The 21,804-nt window shown below is 35.3% G+C and overlaps 1 protein-coding gene across 10 annotated transcripts in view; it reads right to left on the bottom strand.

Annotated features, from left to right (window-relative positions):
• LOC149808567 (3',5'-cyclic-AMP phosphodiesterase 4D-like) overlaps positions 1-21,804 on the bottom strand; it is a 418,389-nt gene that overhangs the window by 202,844 nt on the left and 193,741 nt on the right. For 9 of the 10 annotated variants that reach the window (XM_089979257.1, XM_089979223.1, XM_089979265.1 and 6 more), the window contains exon 2: positions 20,931-21,119. In XM_089979257.1, the coding sequence (XP_089835383.1) occupies positions 20,931-21,119 (189 nt within the window). The other variant, XM_089979238.1, reaches the window with a different exon arrangement.

The following is a 21,804-nucleotide window of genomic DNA, read 5'->3' as shown; positions in this document are numbered from 1 at the left end:
AATCGATTTTCACATGACAGATCTTGTATACATTGGAGCTGCATCATGATTTATTCACGCATTATTAAAAAATTACCATCATCATCATCACATGAAAACCTTCATCCACCAAAACCAAGAACAAAGCATTTTTAAAAAAAGCTTCCTTTAACACATTAACCCATGGAGGTTTTTGTCATTTTTGCCTGAAAATCGAGTAGGAAACACATTTTGAAAGCTATTTCGGATCTATTCTGTATTTTGTAGTGCAACTAGATATTCCAGATTATTTGGTATCATTGTAGAGCTACATCTGTCTACCTTTCTATAATACCACCCACGTTTGTGTATCATGCATGACCATGATGCTACAGAGCTCGGCAGTAGGATACTACCTCCTGCCCCGTTAAGTCATCGCTAGGGGTTAATGTGATAATCTGGTCCAGTTCTGTGGAACAAGCTTCCATTGCATGTAAAATGTACAGAATTTATTACAGTATTTAAACAAGAGACATCCTGAGTATGTGTTTATATAACAGATTGTAAAGGAATTAAGTGTTTATAATACAGCAAATAAATTTTATTTTAAAAAAAGTAATTATCTTCTATATGATTTACATTGCTTTACTTTCTTCCTAAGTAGGCATTAACGGAGAACAGAACTAGACTAAATTAAGCACCTTCTATAAATAAATTATTATTATTATTATCTTGTGTTCATGGGAACTATAAAAGTGTCATGTTACCATATGTTAGGGTACATTTAATATAAAAACATCATTCATCCCCAGAACGGAAACCAAGACCTTTCTTATGTTATGTGAGGGACAACGACATACATATCTACGAAGGTAACTGATAGTACAAGATTACTGAGGTAACATATGAAACTAATGTGCATTTCGGATCAACATAGTTCGTAAATTAGTCATATATCCAAAACATCCATTTTTTACAAGCTTCATTTTGTTATCTAATCTTGATTTATTGCCAAAAAAACTTCATTTTTAGTTTATTTCCAGCCAAACCCTCAATCTTGATACCACCCTAAGAGCTTAAAGATGGTACTTTCAGGTTGACTTAGGTAATTAAATATTCTGGCTACCAATATCTCTTTAACTGTCACTCCTATTAATTGCTTCTTTTTCTCTACCAAAAATAATTCATAGAACTTTGTGCATATTTATCTAAAATACCTTGACTGATTACACTTTGTACAACTTTGAAGGAAAAAAATCAACAAAATGAACCAACCAAAAATCACCAGGCTTATCTCACCTAACCAGGCCTTGAAAATAATGGGAACCAACCACTTCTTATTCTATGACTTCTTCAAGATTTTCGAGACTATAATTTTCAAGAAACAACACCAAGAGACTCAAGTGGCTCTGAGATCATTCACTTGGCTGGTACCTGTCCAGTAGCCAAATGCATGAAATCTGGGTCAGTAGAATACTTTTTGTTCACATTTTTTCCACTGCTGTTCATTCAATGTATTATGAAAACAAAAGTCACAAGGTATCTCTACTTTCCGTATCTTCATCTGTATGTGCTCACACATCAGCATCATTTGTCAAAAAATGAAAGTATTAGATGCCTGGATGATTTGCATCATACTTGGTACAAGTCTGTTGAACATATTTTTTTAATAAAAAAAACATGAAACTGTGTAATGTTTTTCTACTAACAGCATCTGACAGAACAACATCTTTCCATAAATCTGGAAGGCTTTCCCAGCTCTGTTAAATCTGGTCAAGTGCCAAACAATTTTATTTGAAACAACTATTTTGCTAGTAGAGCAAACGTACGAGAGCACCAGTTGAAATGGCTCAATGACATTTTCAAAAACACTGATATATAACATAGCCAATTATCTCAATGACATAGCGGTTATTTAAAAAAAAGTTATTTAAAGTTTGTATATTTTGTAACATATCATGAAAGGTCTTCAAACCAGGACACTTTCTGTCAGGTTTGATCAAATTTTATTAACAAATTAATATTCTGTTTGTGGCAACAAATATTGTTTGAGATAGAAGATTGGTATTTTTATACAGCTAGGTTTATTGAGAGTAATATTCGAACTATAAATACCTGAACTAGTGGTTTGCTTACAAATATTTGCTCATCACTGGTGGTGAATCAGTCTGGTTTTGATGGAATCTCTCAAGTTATTTATTTATATCTTCCTTTCTGTTGTACTTCTTATCATAATTGTGGCAGTGCTACTTGTATTCAAATGTGGATGCTATTCGCATGTTGATCCAATAATTGGTTGTTTTTTGTATCATACATTCTTATCTGGAACATAGATTACTGGTTGTCAATGGAATATTCCTATTACTGGTTGTCAATGGACTATTCTATCACTGCCTGTCGTGGAATCATACTCCCATTACTGGTTGTCACCAGACTATTCCCATTACTGGTTGTATGGACTTTTTCAATTACTGTTTGTCATGGGATGACTCCCATTACTGGTTGTCACTAAACTATTCCTTTTATTGGTTGTCATGGGACTACTCCCATTACAGTCTGTCTTTGGAGAACTGTATTACTTGTTGCTATAATTCCCATTACTGGTTGGCATGGGTCTATACTCTAATTACAGTATGTCATGGGACTATACTCCCATTGCTGGTTGTCATGGGTCTAGACTCTAATTACAGTCTGTCATGGGTCTATACTCCCATTACTGGTTTTCATGGGACTATATTCCCATTACTGGTTGCCATGGGTCTAGACTCTAATTACTATCTGTCATGGGACTATATTCCCATTACTGGTTTTCATGGGACTATATTCCCATACTGGTTGTCATGGGACTAGACTCTAATTACAGTCTGTTATGAGACTTTAGTCCCATTACTGGTGGTCATTAATGAATATCATTTTTTACACTGGTTTCATAAAATACTGAGATCAATAAAGGTATTTGATTTTCACAAGGTTTTTTTCTAAGTTCTTTATCAACTATGTATATATAATTCCACAATGAATTCTCTCACTTCAGCACCTGTTTACTACTGTAGCTTTATAAACAATGACATTAAAACTGTTGGATTTAATTACAATGTTTCTGTCTCCAAATTGTAAATACCTAACTCATTAATATATGTCACCAGCATTTCAGCACAAAATAGCACTCAGGTATAGTAAGTTCATCCGCTCTTATTGAGTGACATTGTTTACAATACTTGGCATCACCAGCATACCAGTATGTCAAAAATGTCACACTCTGCTTAACAGGTATTTACCAATATAAACAAAAGTAATGTGGACATGACATTATCCATCTGAAGGTGAACATTTCCCATAAGTCATAGCTAACAGCTGACATTACTGACCAATACTCAAAGACCTTGACCTTTAGTTAAGTGATGCCTAAAATTACCATGCTGAAACCATTATATTCTTATTAGACTTATCATATCTATGAATCTATACCACAAAATATATAGGTTACCATGGCTGAATCTATGCCACAGAATATGCAGGTTACATGACTGAATCTATACCAGAGAATACATAAATTGCATTATTACTCTAAGTCCGAGACAGTCACAAAATTTGGTCAGGGAACCTGTTCTAGAATAAAAGAAAAGAAATAAATAAATTTTTCTTTGAGTCCAAATGACCTTAGAACTATTCACCCTAATATCAAGAGACCACTTTCATAACTTCAGCGCAAGCTCTCCACAAACTATGGTCATGGTACAATGGTATAGAAGTAAATTTATTACGTAAAAACCATTTTTCTTCTGTCAGTCTGTGACCATGATCTTTAACCTATACAAGTATAGGTATTTTTAACCCATCATTTATGTTGCTGGGTCAAAAACTGAAATTTCTGTGCAGAAAACATTTATCTTTCAATCAGTGACCTTTACCTTCAACATTTTGAACCTCAAATAAAAAGGCTTTGCCTTTAACCCATGTGCAATATATCGACAGTGATTTGTCCATGACTGTGATGTGTAACTAATGTAAATGCACAGAAACCATTTTTCTTCTTTCAATTACAGTGACCTTGACTTGGTTTGGTCCAGGTCTGAGATTGTTGGACTGATATTACAGTGTGGAAACCATTTCTCTTCCTTCATTTGCAGTGACCTTGACCTTTGACCTTTACTCCAAAATTGATAAGCTTCTTTGTTACCCAAAGTGTTAACTATTCACCAAGTTTTGTCATGGTCACTGATGTGGAACTGATGCAGAAAAGAAAAAGTTTACGGAAAGATGGACAGAAATTGTGAAAGCACAATATGCCCCTCCAAAATGGCAGACATAAAAGTTATAGAGATGTCTGAAAATATTTAAAATAACAGCAGAGTGACAATTTGTTTTAATGTAAAATGCCAACATACATACTCAGTTGCAGTAAATGATATAATTACTACATTCCTGACTAAGTGAGCATAAATACCCTGCTCAACATCCTACAATTCATTGATATCATTGTGTCTATCTCAGAGAATCCCTGATCATGAGCCATAGTCCCTCTAAAATATTCTCTGGCATGGATTAATAACACACAACAAAGAGTTTATCAACACCTGACAACATTATCTCTACTCTTGAGCCATTTTCAATGCATAAAGCACCTACAGTAATTGCTTTGGATCACCACAGTAAAGCAAAAGATGAATTGTCAGACAGATGAAATAATTAGAATTAAAGCATGGCACAAGAAACAAAACAACTTTTGTCAAAGCAAAAATTTAACAGCATGTTGAAATTTCAATTTGCATGTGTATAGAGTTAATGGCACATCAACACAATCTAGGCTATGAAGTACACAAAAATGACAAGTTGTGTAAGTCAAAACAGAAAATCAAATGGATCAATAATGACCTTCTTGGATCTTTATTCAGAAAGTATTGCTTGTGTTAATTATTTAATGATTATATAATGGTTATATATGACTGGCTAATTAATAATTAAAAAATATTGATTAGGCATTCATGCTTTTATATAAATTAATCCCTTTTACACAACAGCTCATGTCAGTAAAAAAAAAAAAGGCCAAAGAGGACCATCTACTGCCAAATGCTTACATTTCTTGATAGTGGACTAATTCACTAACCAGGATTATGTAATATTGTAAGAACACAACATCAGAAACCCTACCAAATGTCATTTATTTTACCTATTTTATTATATTCTAAATCCAACTCTTCTAATAGCTTGATAATTTAACACTATTTGACTCTAAATCCAGCTCTTCCAATAGCTTGATAATTTAAAACTTTCTGACTGTTAATCCACCTTTTCCAATAGCTTGATAATTTAAAACATTTTAACTCTTAATCCAACTCTTCTAATAGCTTGACAATTTAACACTATTTCAGACTCTTAATCAACTCTTCCAGTATCTTGATACTTCAATGCTAGTTGACTCTTAATCCAACTCTTCCAATATCTTGATAATTTAACATTTGACTCTTAATCCAACTCTTCCAATATCTTCATAATTTAACACTATTTGACTCTTAATCCACTCTTCCAATACCTATATAATGTAACACTACTTGACTCTTAATCCAATTCTTCCAATATCTTCATAATTTAACACTATTTGACTCTTAATCCACTCTTCCAATACCTATATAATTTAACACTATTTGACTCTTAATCCAACTATTCCAATAGATTGACAATTTAATACTATCTGACTCTAAATGCAAATCTTCCAATACCTAGATAATTTAACACTGTTTGACTCTTAATCCAACTATTCCAATAGCTTGATAATTTAACACTATCTAACTCTAAATGCAACTCTTCCAATACCTAGATAATTTAACACTGTCTGACTCTTAATCAAACTATTCCAATAGCTTGATAATTATAGACTATTTGACAAGCTGGATCAAAATCTATTAAGAAATACAGTTGCCAGATAGCGGACAAAAATAGCCAATCAGATGAAAGGTCACATCATTAATATGCATTAATTTCATTCATAATATTACCTAACCAAGATCTAAATGACATAACCCAGTTTACAAATTTTTTCAAATTCCTATCCAAAAATATCTCAAGAGTGTCTGGATCAGGTGTACAAACAGCTCATAGATATATGTATACATCTCATTCATAATAAAAATCATCCATCATTTTCACAAAGAATACTGATAGCTTAAAACTCAGGTAATAAATACAGTCTCTCAAGTTGTAAGAAGTTCAACCAATCATATGCAAGATCACCTTGGCACATCTTCTCATGTTCATATATATATATATATATATATATATATATATATATATATATATATATATATATATATATATATATATTCTTGATTATATAAGCCAAAACTGGATCAGAGCTATGGCTTCTAGAATGGAAATAAGCTTTGTTAATCAAAGATTACATCATTAATATACACGAATCTTGCTCATTTTCAAACCCATCTGAGATTTTGATGATATATTAGCATATATTCCAAGTTTTATAAAATTCAAATCAGAAATATGGCCTCCAGAATGGTAACAAATTCAGCCAATCAGGCATAAAATAACAACATTAGTACAAGCAGATCTTGTTCATTATGGAGCTCATCCAAGACCTTAAGGACAAGCATGCATTCCAAGTCTGATCAAAACTGGATGAGATAGATGGCCTCCAGGGTTGTAAAAAGCTCAGCCAATCAGATGCAAGATTACTTCATTAGTATCTGTGAATCTCACTCATTACAGATTGGGTTGTTAAAAGCTCAGCCAATCAGATGCAAGATTACTTCAATAGTATCTGTGAATCTCACTCATTACAGATTGGGTTGTTAAAAGCTCAGCCAATCAGATGCAAGATTACCAAATTAGTATCTGTGAACCTCACTCATTACAGATTGGACCCAAGACCATGGTCATGTAATCCCTTATTTTAAGTCTGATCAAAATAAAATCAGAAATATGGTTCCCAAAGGGGTAACAGGCTCAGCCAATCACATGCAAGATGACCTGATTAGTATTGGATGGATCCAAGATGTAAATGATATAAGCATATATTTCAAGTCTGGTTAAAATCTGATTAAATAATGTGACCTCCAGTGTGGTAACAGGCTCCACCAATCAGAATCAAGATCACCTCATTAGTATGATTCTTTGACTTCACAAGATTGATGACAAAACTCCATGAAATGAATGAAGATAGATCACACTATTTGTAACATTGTAATTTGTCTGTCAGTATTTTATACAGTTATGCCAGATCTGTACACATAATTGTTATATTTAAATGGTCATTATGTTCTACTTAATTTTTGTTTTTGATATTTGCAAAAGCAGTTTTGTTTTACACCAGCACAAACATCATGCTACTCAACATTATGGACACTCTTTGCTCATCTTTTTTTTTTAAAACTTCATCATTAAGCTTCTCTTTCATCCATTTTGTTCCACAGAATTGTTCAGCCACAATTCTTTGATTTGAATACCAGGAGAAAATATTAAATAAGAAATCTATCAATTTTTATTTTCCTCTCATCAAGAAGTTCAAAAGTAGGACGAATGATTTCAATTAAGTCAGTGACCTGCTGAGCACACAGCTTTCTTATCCACACTTCACTCACTATCTTCCTCATCCTATTCTGTCTATCATTTTCTGACAGACTGGACAAAAACAATATCATCAATCTTATCCTTGGAAAAACAAAAATTATGAGTCCGAACCGCTAACTGCTACCACTGTCAACAACCCCATATGGTATAACGGTACCAATTGCGCAAGTCCAGGTGGGCGGAGCTTAAGGTGTACGGAACATTGTATTCAGAATTAAAGAACAAAACTAGCTGTGATTGGTGCATTATGTAAGACTTGTGCTTTCTGTTTGGCTTAAAAAAAAGTTGAGCCTCTTGGCAACATGTGAGTTTGTGTTAATTTCTATCTAGATCATATTTTGTATTTTTTATGATTTTTTTAAAATATGGTACACATGACTGAAAATGTGCTTGTTGTGACTAGATAACTCTTACCCCTGTCTAGTTCCAGTAGAGTTATCTCTCTTAAATGCAATGGAGTACCTGGTTATGTCATTGTCAAATTGACAATCTAGCATTGTTCTATATGACAGCGTGTGACGTGCATGCCCAAGTAGGACAGAAAGTATATTTATTTCACAAAACATTAGCATTGAGGTATATGGAAAAACAATTGGTACCGTGATACCATATATTAATTATCACGTGTTTCAAAATTCCAGAAAATCGCTATTTTGAGTAGCCATATTTAGTATTTGACATCTTTCATGGGAAGAACCATCATTTATAAACTCTATTTTGATTTGATGACTGTTATTTTACTGTTGACGAATTATCCATCACTGAGGTCTAAAGCACATAACAGAGAGGCAGAAATATCCGCTATGATGGATAGCAGTGTTTCTTTACGAGTGGATTTATCAGTCACAGCAAAGGCAAGGAAGATATATCCATTGGATATGCATGCCAACGGTAGGAAGAGAGTCAATATGCATAAAATCAGCTCATTACCAAAGTCATCTGAGATTTTCATGATATCAACCCATAATTTCAGCTGTGAAATCTTACGAGATCTACAGACTCCATAAATAAGTTCTCATTCACATGAAGTAATTAATGTTAATAAAAAAAAAGAAATGGAAATATGGTTAAAATGAGAGAATAAGATGTGATTAAAAATGAAAAATTTAACAATGTTTTCATAAAAATTTTGAAAAGCAAACAGGCGCACAAGTGATTCAAAGGATGACGTGCACAGAGTAGAGTATGTTTTTGTGATGATGTGGTTGGGTTCCAATTTTAGTATTGATCATACCTGAACTGTCATCTTAACTTTAGTCATTTTTGATGGGCCTGATGTTTTAAAATCATGTCATTTTGTATTTAGCTGATGTTCATTAGAAAAAGATCACACTTGACTAAATTGCATCTCCAATACTATTGTTGAAAATGCATTTCCAATTCTAGTGTTTACTTGCATTCCAATACTACTGTTTACTTACATTTCCAATACTATTGTTTGATTGCATTTCCAATACTACTGTTTGATTGCATTTCCAATACTTTTGTTGTAACTGCATTTCCAATACTATTGCTTAATTGCATTTCCAATACTAATGTTGGAATTGCATTTCCAAAACTATTAACTTTCATTTTCAATACAATTGTTTGATTGCATTTCCAATACTACTGTTTACTAGCATTTCCAATAATGTTTGCTTACATTTCCAATACTATTGTTTGATTGCATTTCCAATAATATTGTTTGATTGCATTTCCAATACTATTGTTGCAACTGCATTTCCAATACTATTGCTTAATTGCATTTCCAATACTATTGTTTGATTGCATTTCCAAAACTATTGTTAACTTGCATTTCCAATACATTTATTTAATTGCATTTCCAACACTATTGTTTTAATTGCATTTCCAATACTACTGTTTACTTTACATAATCACTTAATCTTCACAATGACTAGCATCCGAATCCTCTGCTAACAGACTGGATGGGATTGGATCACAAATATAATCTACATCTGATCTTAAACTGGAGCAAATCATCGGGTGAATTAGGCAATTCTTGTCCATGATTACATACAAAGTCAACAATATTTTTCAAGTTTTGAGATGTCAAGCAAATTTAGCTGATCTGAAACAAACTACCTATTATCGTGAACTTAGTCAAGAGAAATCCTTCTCCATTCTTTAAATCCAACTTGAATTTGGCTAGAACTATGTGTGTATGTGTAATTAGTAACAAATATGTAGATTTTGCTATTGCATGTACCAGTTTTTAGGATATAATGACCTCGATTATTTAATCATATTATTGCAGCTAATAACAGATAACCACTAAAATGTGCACAGGTGTCATAAAGGGAACCCTGAAACCATCTGTTTGAAGCCTTAGGTTACATGTGGTTTGAGGCCTTGCTTTTTAATTACTTTTATTTTACTGCTCCGGTGGTCTAAGTGGTTAAGTGGTTAAAGTGTCCGCCTCAGATGCAAGAGGTCCTGGGTCTGAACCCCAGCCAAATCATACCAATGACTTTTAAAAAATGGTACTAGCAGCTGCCTCACTTAGTGCTCAGCATTAAGATTGGTTAATGTTAGGACTGGTCAGCCTGATGTAGGGATAATCTGACTGGGTGGGACATGATGCTACATGTATGTGGCATGATGCACTAGTGCTAGACATCACTACAAACAGCTGAACTGCAGACATCATAGTGATATGTCTAAAATTGTTAAAGCTACATTAAAAATTAAAAAATAAAACACAACGCAATACCTTTATTTTAATATTCATTTGGAGAAACAATATGAGAATATAAAAGCAAGCCAAGTAGCATATAAAAGTTTCCTGACTTGATAACTAAGCTCACACTGGTCAGTGCTGCTATGATGCATGGCAGTCTTGCCAATTATGTCTCTAATTTTTGAAGTCCATAAGTTCTGTGGTGCCGAGAAAAGTTTTATTTTTATAATGAGTGCAAGTCTTTAGACACAAAAAAATTAATCATTATTTTGTGTTGAATCCATTAAGGCAAGTAACTCAGTAAAATAAAAGGGAGGCGGCAAAGAGGAAGCTTTTATAATTGATACTTTGAAGTTGTAATGAATTTGTCAAATTAAACTGGTTCTGGTTTTCATCCATCGAATGAGATTATAATGAAATGTATTCACATTTACCTTATCTCCAATTTCCTTTTTGGGATTTAGTTCCAAATTAGAGGTCCCTAGAGTTTAAAACTTTTGTTATGGAGTTCTTCATTTGGTTTTGGATTGACACAATTGTTAGCTGAAATTGATTCAAATTTAACTTAAATTGGACAGTTGCCTCATTTTATAGTATGAAATAAAGATGTACTGGGCATATTGTTCTGACACTTTGTACATTAGTTGAGCCTTTTTCAAAAAACATTTGTTCACTTACCGTTAAAATTACAATATCATTTATAGCATTCTTTGATAATGTCAATATTATCTTTGAAGAATTGGTTAGCTCTTTTTTGCAAGCAGAATTTTTTGTGTGCAAATGTAGGTATTTCCATGATTATTATTACAAATGTCTCGATAAGGCTGTATATAGCTTTTGTAACATACTATGTTATACACAGCTGATGAAAAAAAAGATTATGTCTTCTGTGCACAAGTATCAGATATATCTAGATCAGCATACAAATACTGACTAAACTTAAGTGCCAACAATTTTTTTCTGTTTTAAAGTACATGAAGTACCAGACGTGGAAAACAAGATAAGGGAGACAACCTCTAAAGTCATGTGCAGCTCTGTCACCATGCAGTAATAGCAGCTTCATTAAAAGGGAGACAATTTGTGTTGGCTTGTATTAAGTTTCAACTTTGTAAGTGAAGAATTTCATACTTTCAAAGAACAGAGAAGTATAAAGGACAAAATAAAACAGAGATGTGTCCTGCTTAATATCTGGTTGGACATTTATTATTGCACAACTACACTTTGAAAGAGGCAAGTAGGATAAAGTGCCTTGCCTAAGGACACACTATGGCAGTGGATTCTGGCTGATCCAATGCTGGGAATCAAACTGGACACCTTTTGGTCACAAATTCAAAGCCATAACTGGAGTGTAACCATAATTCTTTCTCATATAATCTACATACTGAAAAAGGGTTCTCATGGTTGACAAAGTTCTTTATAGTTGGTTGCTTGGTTTTTAACAGAAAAGTCAACACATTATTGCCTGTATCACAGAGGACATGGGAAGCTATGTGCCTTTTTTTGATGACAGCCAAAATGTACAGAAAAACTGGACTGGTCTGGAAATGTATCAAACCCATGACCACTGCATTACAAGTCTGATGCTTTACCAACTGATCTTCTATGGCTCCCATCTATATATCAAAATAAAATAGAGCTGATGGGGAAAATGCTTCTATTATTTTGTTCATCTTTCTAAATTATCATAAATGCACTTTATATTAATTTCTCTATGAAAAATTAAATACACAAGTATGGGTTTTAATTACACATCAACACACTCCTGGCTATATAGTGCAAAGTAAATTTTGGGATCTCAAATAGGGAAAGGAGTCTTATGAGGTAACTAAAGCTTATTTCCATAACACTGAGTAGGTACATTCTTCCCATCTGCTCAAGAAAATATTTCAAGAATTAAAACTGACAACCACAGATCTTAACAATATGGATGCTCATGTATTTTTAGCCAAAAATGAGTAATACTTTTAGATAAAGTATTATTTATAATAAATAATGGTAGATGAGAAAATTGCACATTTTTGCATGTCATTGTGAGTAATTTTCTGCAATGCATTGTGGGCAAAACTGGTATTATGTTGTACTTTGTTCTAGTAAACCTATTATATCAATGAAAAAACTCCAACACAGAGCTCCAGAAAATGTGTATCAGTGTGTTTTACACATATTATGCAGGTTCTGAGAAAAAGAAAAATCAGAGAGACTACAAATGCCTTTATCTTGGATTCATAAAGATTGTAATAATTTGTATTTGCTAATCATCACCACAGTGGGTGGAAATTTTCAAAATGATTTATGTGAGTGCCAATCAAAATACACTGGTCAACAGTGAAATCATTACTGACTTGAAAAGGCCCTAATCTGTAGTATTTTGGTGTGCCGAACACGAATATAACCGTGAAAAATTTGTATTGGCTCTCGTTTTGAAGATATTCATATACCTCATTTTCTATGTTTCACTGTGTAAATTTCTCCAGTAGGACTGCAGCAACATCCGGAATAATGATGTAACATTGCATAATACCATCATGCTCACATCATCCACAGTTGATTGCATCATTTTCTGATGCAATGCAATACTAATGCCATGCGGCTGCTGAAGTAAGTTGACGTCAGCAGTGTACTATACATGTGTAGGCCTATTATACTAATGCCAGGCGGCTGCTGAAGCTGACGTAAGCAGTGTACTATATAAAGCCCAATCAGATAGGTTCAGCATTTAAAATATTTTAGACGTTGTGCGAGACAGTTCAAGCTACTGTTACATAAAACTTATTATTTTATCCATTTACGTACAATAAAGAACAGTAATGCCTCGAAAGTGTGTTAATACCGCGGACAATTTTTGCTATATTTGTGGGGAAGTGACATTTGCCAACCAGAAGAAAAGTATCAATTCTCAAGTGAAGAAGGCATATCATCTTTACTTCGGATGCAAGGTTGGTGACCAAGACAAGCCTTGGGCTCCGCATATATGCTGTGCTACATGTACAACACAGCTTTCACAGTGGTTGAATTGCAAAAGGTCATCAATGCCGTTTGCAGTCCCAATGGTGTGGAGAGAGCCAAGCAACCACCTAAATGACTGTTACTTCTGCTTGGTTCCTCCTCTTTCCGGCGGAATAACGAAGCGAAAGAAGTCGAGAATAGTCTACCCAAACATTCCGTCTGCATTGAGACCAGTTCCACATGGTGAGGGACTTCCTATTCCAGAACCTCCAGCAGAATATTCTCTTGATTCATCTGACGAAGACAAAGGTGAGTCGACCTGTTCTTCTCCTGGTCCATCAGCATGCAGTGATCCAGATTTTCACTGTGGTGCATCATCAACCCCACACAGAATAACACAGGAAGAACTAAATGACCTGATTCGTGATTTGGACTTATCAAAGAACAAGGCAGAATTGCTAGGATCAAGACTCCAACAATGGAATCTTCTAGAAGAAGATGTCACAATTACTGCATATCGAAAGCGCCACCAGCAATTGGAGCCTTTCTTCAGAAAGGAAAGTAATCTGATATTCTGTTCCGATATTGAGGGCCTCATGAATGCTTTAAAAATCACTCATGACCCACAAGAATGGAGACTATTTGTGGACTCTTCGAAACTGAGTCTCAAGGCTGTGCTTTTGCACAATGGAAACATTCTTCCATCTATTCCAGTAGCGTATGCTGTCCACATGAAAGAGACATACGATAACTTAAGGCAGCTACTGAATTCCATTGAGTATAACAAGTACAGCTGGCACCTCTGTGGTGATTTGAAGGTAGTTGCCCTTTTAATGGGACTGCAGCAAGGATATACAAAATACATGTGTTTCTTATGCGAGTGGGATAGCCGAGCAAGGGAAATGCACTACATGAGGAAGGAATGGACTCACAGGCAGAATGTAGCCATTGGAGAGAAGAATATCCAACACCCAGCTCTGGTTGAGGCTCAGAAAATCTTGCTACCACCCCTTCACATCAAACTAGGTTTGATGAAGAACTTCGTGAAAGCCATTGACCGGACTTTGCCAGCATTCCGATACCTGCATGAAAAATTCCCTCGACTCAGCGAAGCAAAGATTAAAGAGGGAGTTTTTGTGGGTCCTCAGATTCGAGAGCTTTTCAAAGATGACCGGTTCAACAACTTGCTGGAAGGTGACGCGAAACAAGCATGGAATGCTTTTCGCCTAGTTTCTACAAACTTCCTCGGAAATGTTAGGGCAGAAAACTATAAGGAACTAGTAGAAGACATGTTGATGAAGCATAAGAAACTTGGCTGCAATATGTCTCTAAAGATTCACTTCCTTCATTCCCATTTGGATTTCTTTCCTAGCAACTGTGGTATTGTTAGTGATGAACACGGCGAACGTTTTCATCAAGATATCGCAACAATGGAACAAAGATACCAGGGAAAATGGTCCACTACAATGCTGGCTGACTACTGCTGGACACTCCTCAGAGATGCTCCCGAACAGCTGTACAAGAGACAGGCGAAGAAATCTAAGATGTAGTCAATGACTTGATTTTTTATAGGTAGGCTATTACAGTTGACCTTTTACTATTGGAATGCATTTCGTTATGTAAACATTAATTTCTTGCAGATTACAAAAAAACTAGAGCCAATTTTGCAATTTGACTGTCATATTCGTGTTCAGCACATAAAAAATGATAAGAATTGACTAATTTTATTTCAGTAACATGACTTTTGTAAAAATTTGTTGTCCAGTGATATCATTGAAAAAATGGCAAGTTTTCAATGCTGACAAAATTGGCATTTCATAGACTGAGAGTTTATAATATACTCAATGTCAGTCCTATGTCATGGACATGGAGAATACTGCATGGTCTGGCATGTAGATATTTTCAGGGTAACACTACTTTAAATCATACCCAAAGCTTATGTGCAGTGCAGCACTTTAAATCATACCCAAAGCTTATGTGTAATGCATCACTTTAAATCATACCCAAAGCTTATGTGTAGTGCATCACTTTAAATCATACCCAAAGCTTATGTGTAGTGTATCACTTTAAATCATACCCAAAGCTTATGTGTAGTGCATCACTTTAAATCATACCCAAAGCTTATGTGTAATGCATCACTTTAAATCATACCCAAAGCTTATGTGTAATGCATCACTTTAAATCATACCCAAAGCTTATGTGTAGTGCATCACTTGAAATCATACCCAAAGCATATGTGTAGTGCAGCACTTTAAATCATACCCAAAGCATATGTGTAGTGCAGAAATTTTTCATGCTTAAAAGCCTCATACATTCAATGTGAATACATTCTCCCACAGAGTGAAGAACCAGTAATGAGACATGGTCCACCTGCACACCTTGCATGCCCATGTGCGGAACAGTCATCTTCTTCACATATGATGATTACACCAGGACATCAGAACATGATGGAAGGTGTGTGTGTGTGATTTGGATTTGTAAAGTAGCTTTAACAATTTTTCAGTCATATTGCTATGATGTCTGCAGTGTGTGACAGTTTATAGTGATGTCTAGCACTGGGGCACCATGTCACAGTCATGTAGCATGATGTCCCATCCAGTCACATCCTGAAACCAGGCCAACCAGTCCTAACACTAACCTCTTAATGCTGAGTGCCTAGTGAGACAGCTGTTAGTAACATTTTTGAAAGTCTTTGGTATGACTCGGTAGGGGATCAAACTCATGACCTCCCACATCTGAGACAGACGCTCTAACCACTAGGTCACTGGAGCGGTCAGCATGGTGGAAGGATGGCTTTCAGCAAAATTGATGGATAAGTATTGCATAATTAAGTTTTACCCCCAAAAGAACTGCAACTGTGTTAAAACTGAAAAATGAAAAGTACCCACCAACTGAGCAGTATCCATTTTACTGAATGTTGGTGTCTCTCTGGGAAACCTGTTGTGCCATAATGAGTCCCAAAGAAACAATGCTTGCACTCTTGTGCTAAGAGTCAAGGTAGATGAGGGTAGTGTGTAATCACCAAAATGCTGCATGCCCACAAGGTAGATGAGGGTAGTGTGTAATCACCAAAATGCTGTATGCCCATGAGGTAGATGTGGGTAGTGTGTAATCACCAAAATGCTGTATGCCCATGAGGTAGATGTGGGTAGTGTGTAATCACCAAAATGCTGTATGCCCATGAGGTAGATGTGGGTAGTGTGTAATCACCAAAATGCTGTATGCCCATGAGGTAGATGTGGGTAGTGTGTAATCACCAAAATGCTGCATGCCCATGAGGTAGATGTGGGTAGTGTGTAATCACCAAAATGCTGTATGCCCATGAGGTAGATGTGGATAGTGTGTAATCACCAAAATGCTGTATGCCCATGAGGTAGATGTGGGTAGTGTGTAATCACCAAAATGCTGCATGCCCATGAGGTAGATGTGGGTAGTGTGTAATCACCAAAATGCTGTATGCCCATGAGGTAGATGTGGGTAGTGTGTAATCACCAAAATGCTGTATGCCCACAAGGTAGATGAGGGTAGTGTGTAATCACCAAAATGCTGCATGCCCATGAGGTAGATGAGGGTAGTGTGTAATCACCAAAATGCTGTATGCCCACAAGGTAGATGAGGGTAGTGTGTAATCACCAAAATGCTGCATGCCCACAAGGTAGATGAGGGTAGTGTGTAATCACCAAAATGCTGCATGCCCACAACGCAGATGAGGGAAATGTGTAATCACCAAAATGCTGCATGCCCACAAGGTAGATGAGGGTAGTGTGTAATCACCAAAATGCTGTATGTCCATGAGGTAGATGAGGGTAGTGTGTAATTACCAAAATGCTGCATGCCCACAAGGTAGATGAGGGTAGTGTGTAATTAACAAAATGCTGCATGCCCACAAGGTAGATGAGGGTAGAGTATAATTATCAAAATGCTGCATGCCCACGAAGTAGATGAGGGTAGTGTGTAATTGCCAAAATGCTGCATACCCATGAGGTAGATGAGGGTAGTGAGTAATCACCAAAATGCTGCATGCCCACGAGGTAGATGAGGTTAGTGTGTAATCACCAAAATGCTGCATGCCCATGAGGTAGATGAGGGTAGTGTGTAATCATCAAAATGCTGCATGCCCACGAGGGTAGAGTATAATTATCAAAATGCTGTATGCCCACGATGTAGATGTGGGTAGTGTGTAATTACCAAAATGCTGTATGTCCATGAGGTAGATGAGGGTAGTGTGTAATTACCAAAATGCTGCATGCCCACGAAGTAGATGAGGGTAGTGTGTAATCACCAAAATCAAAATGCTGTATGCCCACGAGGCACCTCAGGGACTTTCATAAAGGAAGATAATATTTGTTGAAGGAAGACTGCAGTGTGGTAAAGCTCTGGCAGCATTAGAAATTTGTCTGAAATCACAGATTCAACACATGTCTATTGACATGGCAACCTTGAAATACATGAGTGTTCTGTCCATTCCACATGCGTGGACTGTCTTCTTGACAATTCTCCATTCTGTAGACATACTCACATCAATCTAGGTTTTTTGACATGAAAAAGAAAAATCGAAGCCACACAACAGCAATGGGCAAGATATTGATGGTTTTAAAAGCGGCTTGTTTGTTCACTGATTGCATTAATTGCTGAAAGTATTTGAAGAAATCACAGCCGCTCAGACAAGAAAACCTGCTAAGATAAATTGTAACTACTTCTGTGTCTTTGGTTCATTATATCATTTTAACAAACAAAAACCTTCAAAACAGATTTCCTGGAATTGAAGATAAGACTGTTTCTAAGACTGTTTCTTCATTTTAACTGCCAACTGATAAAATCATCTCTAATGTTCTTAAGCAATAGCAAGATTTTCAAATCAGCATCATTAGAAGTCTTCTGATGAAAATTCAATATGACTTTCCATCCATGAGGGAAAGTGACAACACAATGCTCAAGATAGCTTCCATTCTGCATTTCAGATCAGCACCATTTTCATTAACAACCATTTGGCAAAACTGTTGTGCAAACAACACAGCCTTTACACAAATTGACATTTTTTTCTGGAAACAACACAGCCTTTTCAAAAATCAACAAACTTCTGGCAAATCATTTCTGGAAACAAAACAGGCTTTTCACAAATCAATGACCTACAAAAATCTTTTGTGGAAACAACATAAAATTTTCACAAATCAACGAACTTTTGCTAAACCTTTTGTGGAAACAACACAGCCATTTCAAAAATCAACAATCTCTGGCAGACTTCAAAATCTAAAACAAATGAATTCAGTCTTTGTAAATGGTTTTCAAGAAAACATAGTCTTGCCTCACTGTGACTAAATTTCACCATTTCCTATTATAAAAAGCCAACATGGCTTAACACCCTTCATTTATATTTTCCAAATTAAAAAAAAATTAATTTCCTTAATGACTACGTTACAAAAATGGATCAAATATGGGCATTAATTACTATCTGACGACATAGGCATACAATTAGTACAGTTAATGTATACTCATCTCAAGTTCAAAGACCTCAGCAATCAGGAATATTTGTAAACTCTTTAGGCACCAATATGGGCTCAGATGGGTTTGTTTGCATAACTAGCTAATCCATGGATAAGCCCATAGGACAGGTGAAATCACACTAGCTAATCCATGGACAAACCCGCAGGACTGGTGAAAGCACACAGTTGTAAACAATCAGAAAACTTTTAATAGACTGTGGTGTAATCTTTCTATAGTGGCATCATGTCCAATATACTGGTATGAACAGAGTAAAAAAAACATTTAAATTAAGTTATGTGGACTTTTTTCATGTATCATGGCATAGCACTGTAAGAATGATGACTGTGGGTAGTTTTGTTGTGCTTGTTTCTGTTGGTTGGAACAGTACTTTAAACACAAGAATGAACACATTATGGTGAGGATATGTGAATGACATTCATTCCCACAGACACACTTAGGCAGCCAACATGGGCTGACCTGAAGAAGTACCCAAATGGTAACCCCTATAGTCCAGCACTCTATCACTGAGATACCATGGCCCAGACTAAATGTGGGTAAGTTTCATTGAACCAATTTTATGTTAAAGATTATTCAAAATGAGGACTTCAAGCAAATTCATTAAAACATGAAAAGTAAAATGTAGTTAATTAAGTCTTCCATGATTACTGATATTGCTGATAAAGATTATCCACAGCAATGATTACGAATTAAAATATGAAATGTAACAATCGTGTGTATCCAGCAGGTGATCATGTGTAAAAAACAAACTGACCTTGGCACAAATGTATGCCAGATGTGGACCTGAAGACATTCTAACAAGCATAGCACGAAAACTAAATCACAGTGATCTAGTTTTATACTTATTGCTATACACTGATTAATATACATCTACAGATATACTGCACTGTATTTACCTTTCTAAACTAAATTAAAAGAGGTGAAATACAAATTTTACAAAAATATATTCAAATATATCTCAAATGAGTGCTAAACTAAATTAAAAAAGGTGAAATACAAATTTTACAAAAATATATTCAAATATATCTCAAATGAGTGCTAAACTAAATTAAAAAAGGTGAAATACAAATTTTACAAAAATATATTCAAATATGTCTCAAATGACTGCTACTTTATCAATGACCTTGATTACCTGCCTCTGCTGTCACATTATACCAGCAACTACGCCAAAAAAAATTCCCGTGTACCAGAAAAGAAACTGCTGTAGAGACATAAAAGACAGCGACTACAAGATTGTTCTGCAAAATTTGACCTGAAAATTTAAAACTTACCTGTCATTTCTGTGGCACAAGCAGGCATATGTAGTCAGGCTTCTTCCACAGACACCAACATGATATGCCACTGACACAACATGACATCTGCCAACAGGCTGACAAGGACACCATGCTGTGACCACCTGAGAACTGCTAGATGAGCTGTTATTTTGATCCTGACTTGACTGCCACAGTGCTGAATGCTGGTCAATCCAATGTCTTGTCTTGCATCCAAAGATGTGCACCAGGTAACACAGTCAATGGGTAATATTTCCATGGCAACAGATATAGGTAGAATAATATACATACTGTTACACATCATTCCACAAATTTAATTTTGTGTAATCCTTCAAGTATAAACTTTCCAGTAAAGAAATATCACATCTGGCAAATGAACAGCATTCCACTCATAGTCTGCTTATGTTGCTATATACAACAGTGGAATCAAAGTCACAATCCATAAAAGTTCCATCGCTACTGAAGACAAACACTGGTACAATTTTCCAATTGTGTAATAATATCGTTCCTTGGATTTTGTGTCTCTCAGATATCAATTAATCAGATTTTCTAGTATATCACCACACACTGATGGAAGGGCTAAACAATGAATCTCAAATGCCAAAAGCTGAATTTTTTTTTTAAATAATAAAAAAATACTCCTGTATTAAAGTTATATTTTTATAAGTACAAAGAATTCTTGTATGTTACTATCAAAGATATTATTGAAAGCACCATGCACATTCTGAAATTCTGTTTCAAGTTACTGATTCCAGCAATTAAATGGCAAATAATCTGGAAATTTTTCTTTCAAATTGAAAGACGATGGTTGCCCCTACATAAGTAAAGTTAATGTGACATGAAAAAATGTTAAAAGTTATTCCCTGACAAGCCCTGTTCATCAGCTACCTTCAGATGGACTTTAAATTTTAAACCGTAACTGTCAAATTTAATTTTAAATTTTAAATCGCAATGGTCTAATTTACAACATGATGCTACAGAAGATTACTTACACAGGATCACTTTGCATGGATGAATGTCTGGAGACGGAAGCTTTTGGCGAGATGTCATAGTCGCTGTCAGACCTGTACAGAAAAGATTCCCGTCGCTGTGGAAGGTTAGATAAAACCAGTCCACCAGAAGGACTTGTGCTTCCATCAAACCCAGGCCGCCCCCCAACTGCTCCATTCTCCACATCAAAACTGAAGACAAAAATGAAAAAATATAAAATGAAGAAACGTGTAAAGTCTAATATTTAATTTTCTTTTGAACTACAGAATCATTTCCTGTAAGGAAATTTTGTTTCCTTTTCTCAACAATAAAAGGATTTAAGTCTGTCAAACTCAGACATCCGCTGAATCAAAACATCAGAGTTCTGCAACTGCAAAATCTCAAAAGAGATATGTTTCTCTATCCCGTCAGTATAAAAAACTTTGTTAAAAAATGTCTCAGTGAATGTGATACCAAGAAGGCTACAGGGCTTGATCAGATTGGTCCATGACTCATTAAATTTTCTGCCTCTGCTATTTTTGATAGGAAGAAGTTCATAATCAATTCAAGTATTGCAACCTCATCTGTCCCCAAAATATGGAAAACTGCAAAAGTAACTTCTATTCACAAATCTGGTTCTAAGGATGATGCTGATAACTACCGACCAATCTCAATGGTACCAAACTTGTCAAAATTGATTGAAAAACAATGTCCATCATAGAGTTCATTATCGACTTATTCATGTCATATTTAACCAAACACTTGCTTCAGACGGAAACATCATGTGAGACTGCCTTGATCTCGCTAACTGATAAATGGCTTCACACACTTGACCACTGTAGAATAATAGGATCTGTATTTGTAGAATTCAGGAAAGCTTTTGACATGGTGGTTCAT

Source organism: Sinohyriopsis cumingii, chromosome 1 (genome assembly GCF_028554795.1).
Source record: "Sinohyriopsis cumingii isolate HCF-2022 chromosome 1, ASM2855479v2, whole genome shotgun sequence".
Taxonomy (NCBI): domain Eukaryota; kingdom Metazoa; phylum Mollusca; class Bivalvia; order Unionida; family Unionidae; genus Sinohyriopsis; species Sinohyriopsis cumingii.
The sequence above is the reverse complement of the archived record's forward strand: the minus strand, read 5'-3'. Positions and strand labels throughout refer to the sequence as shown.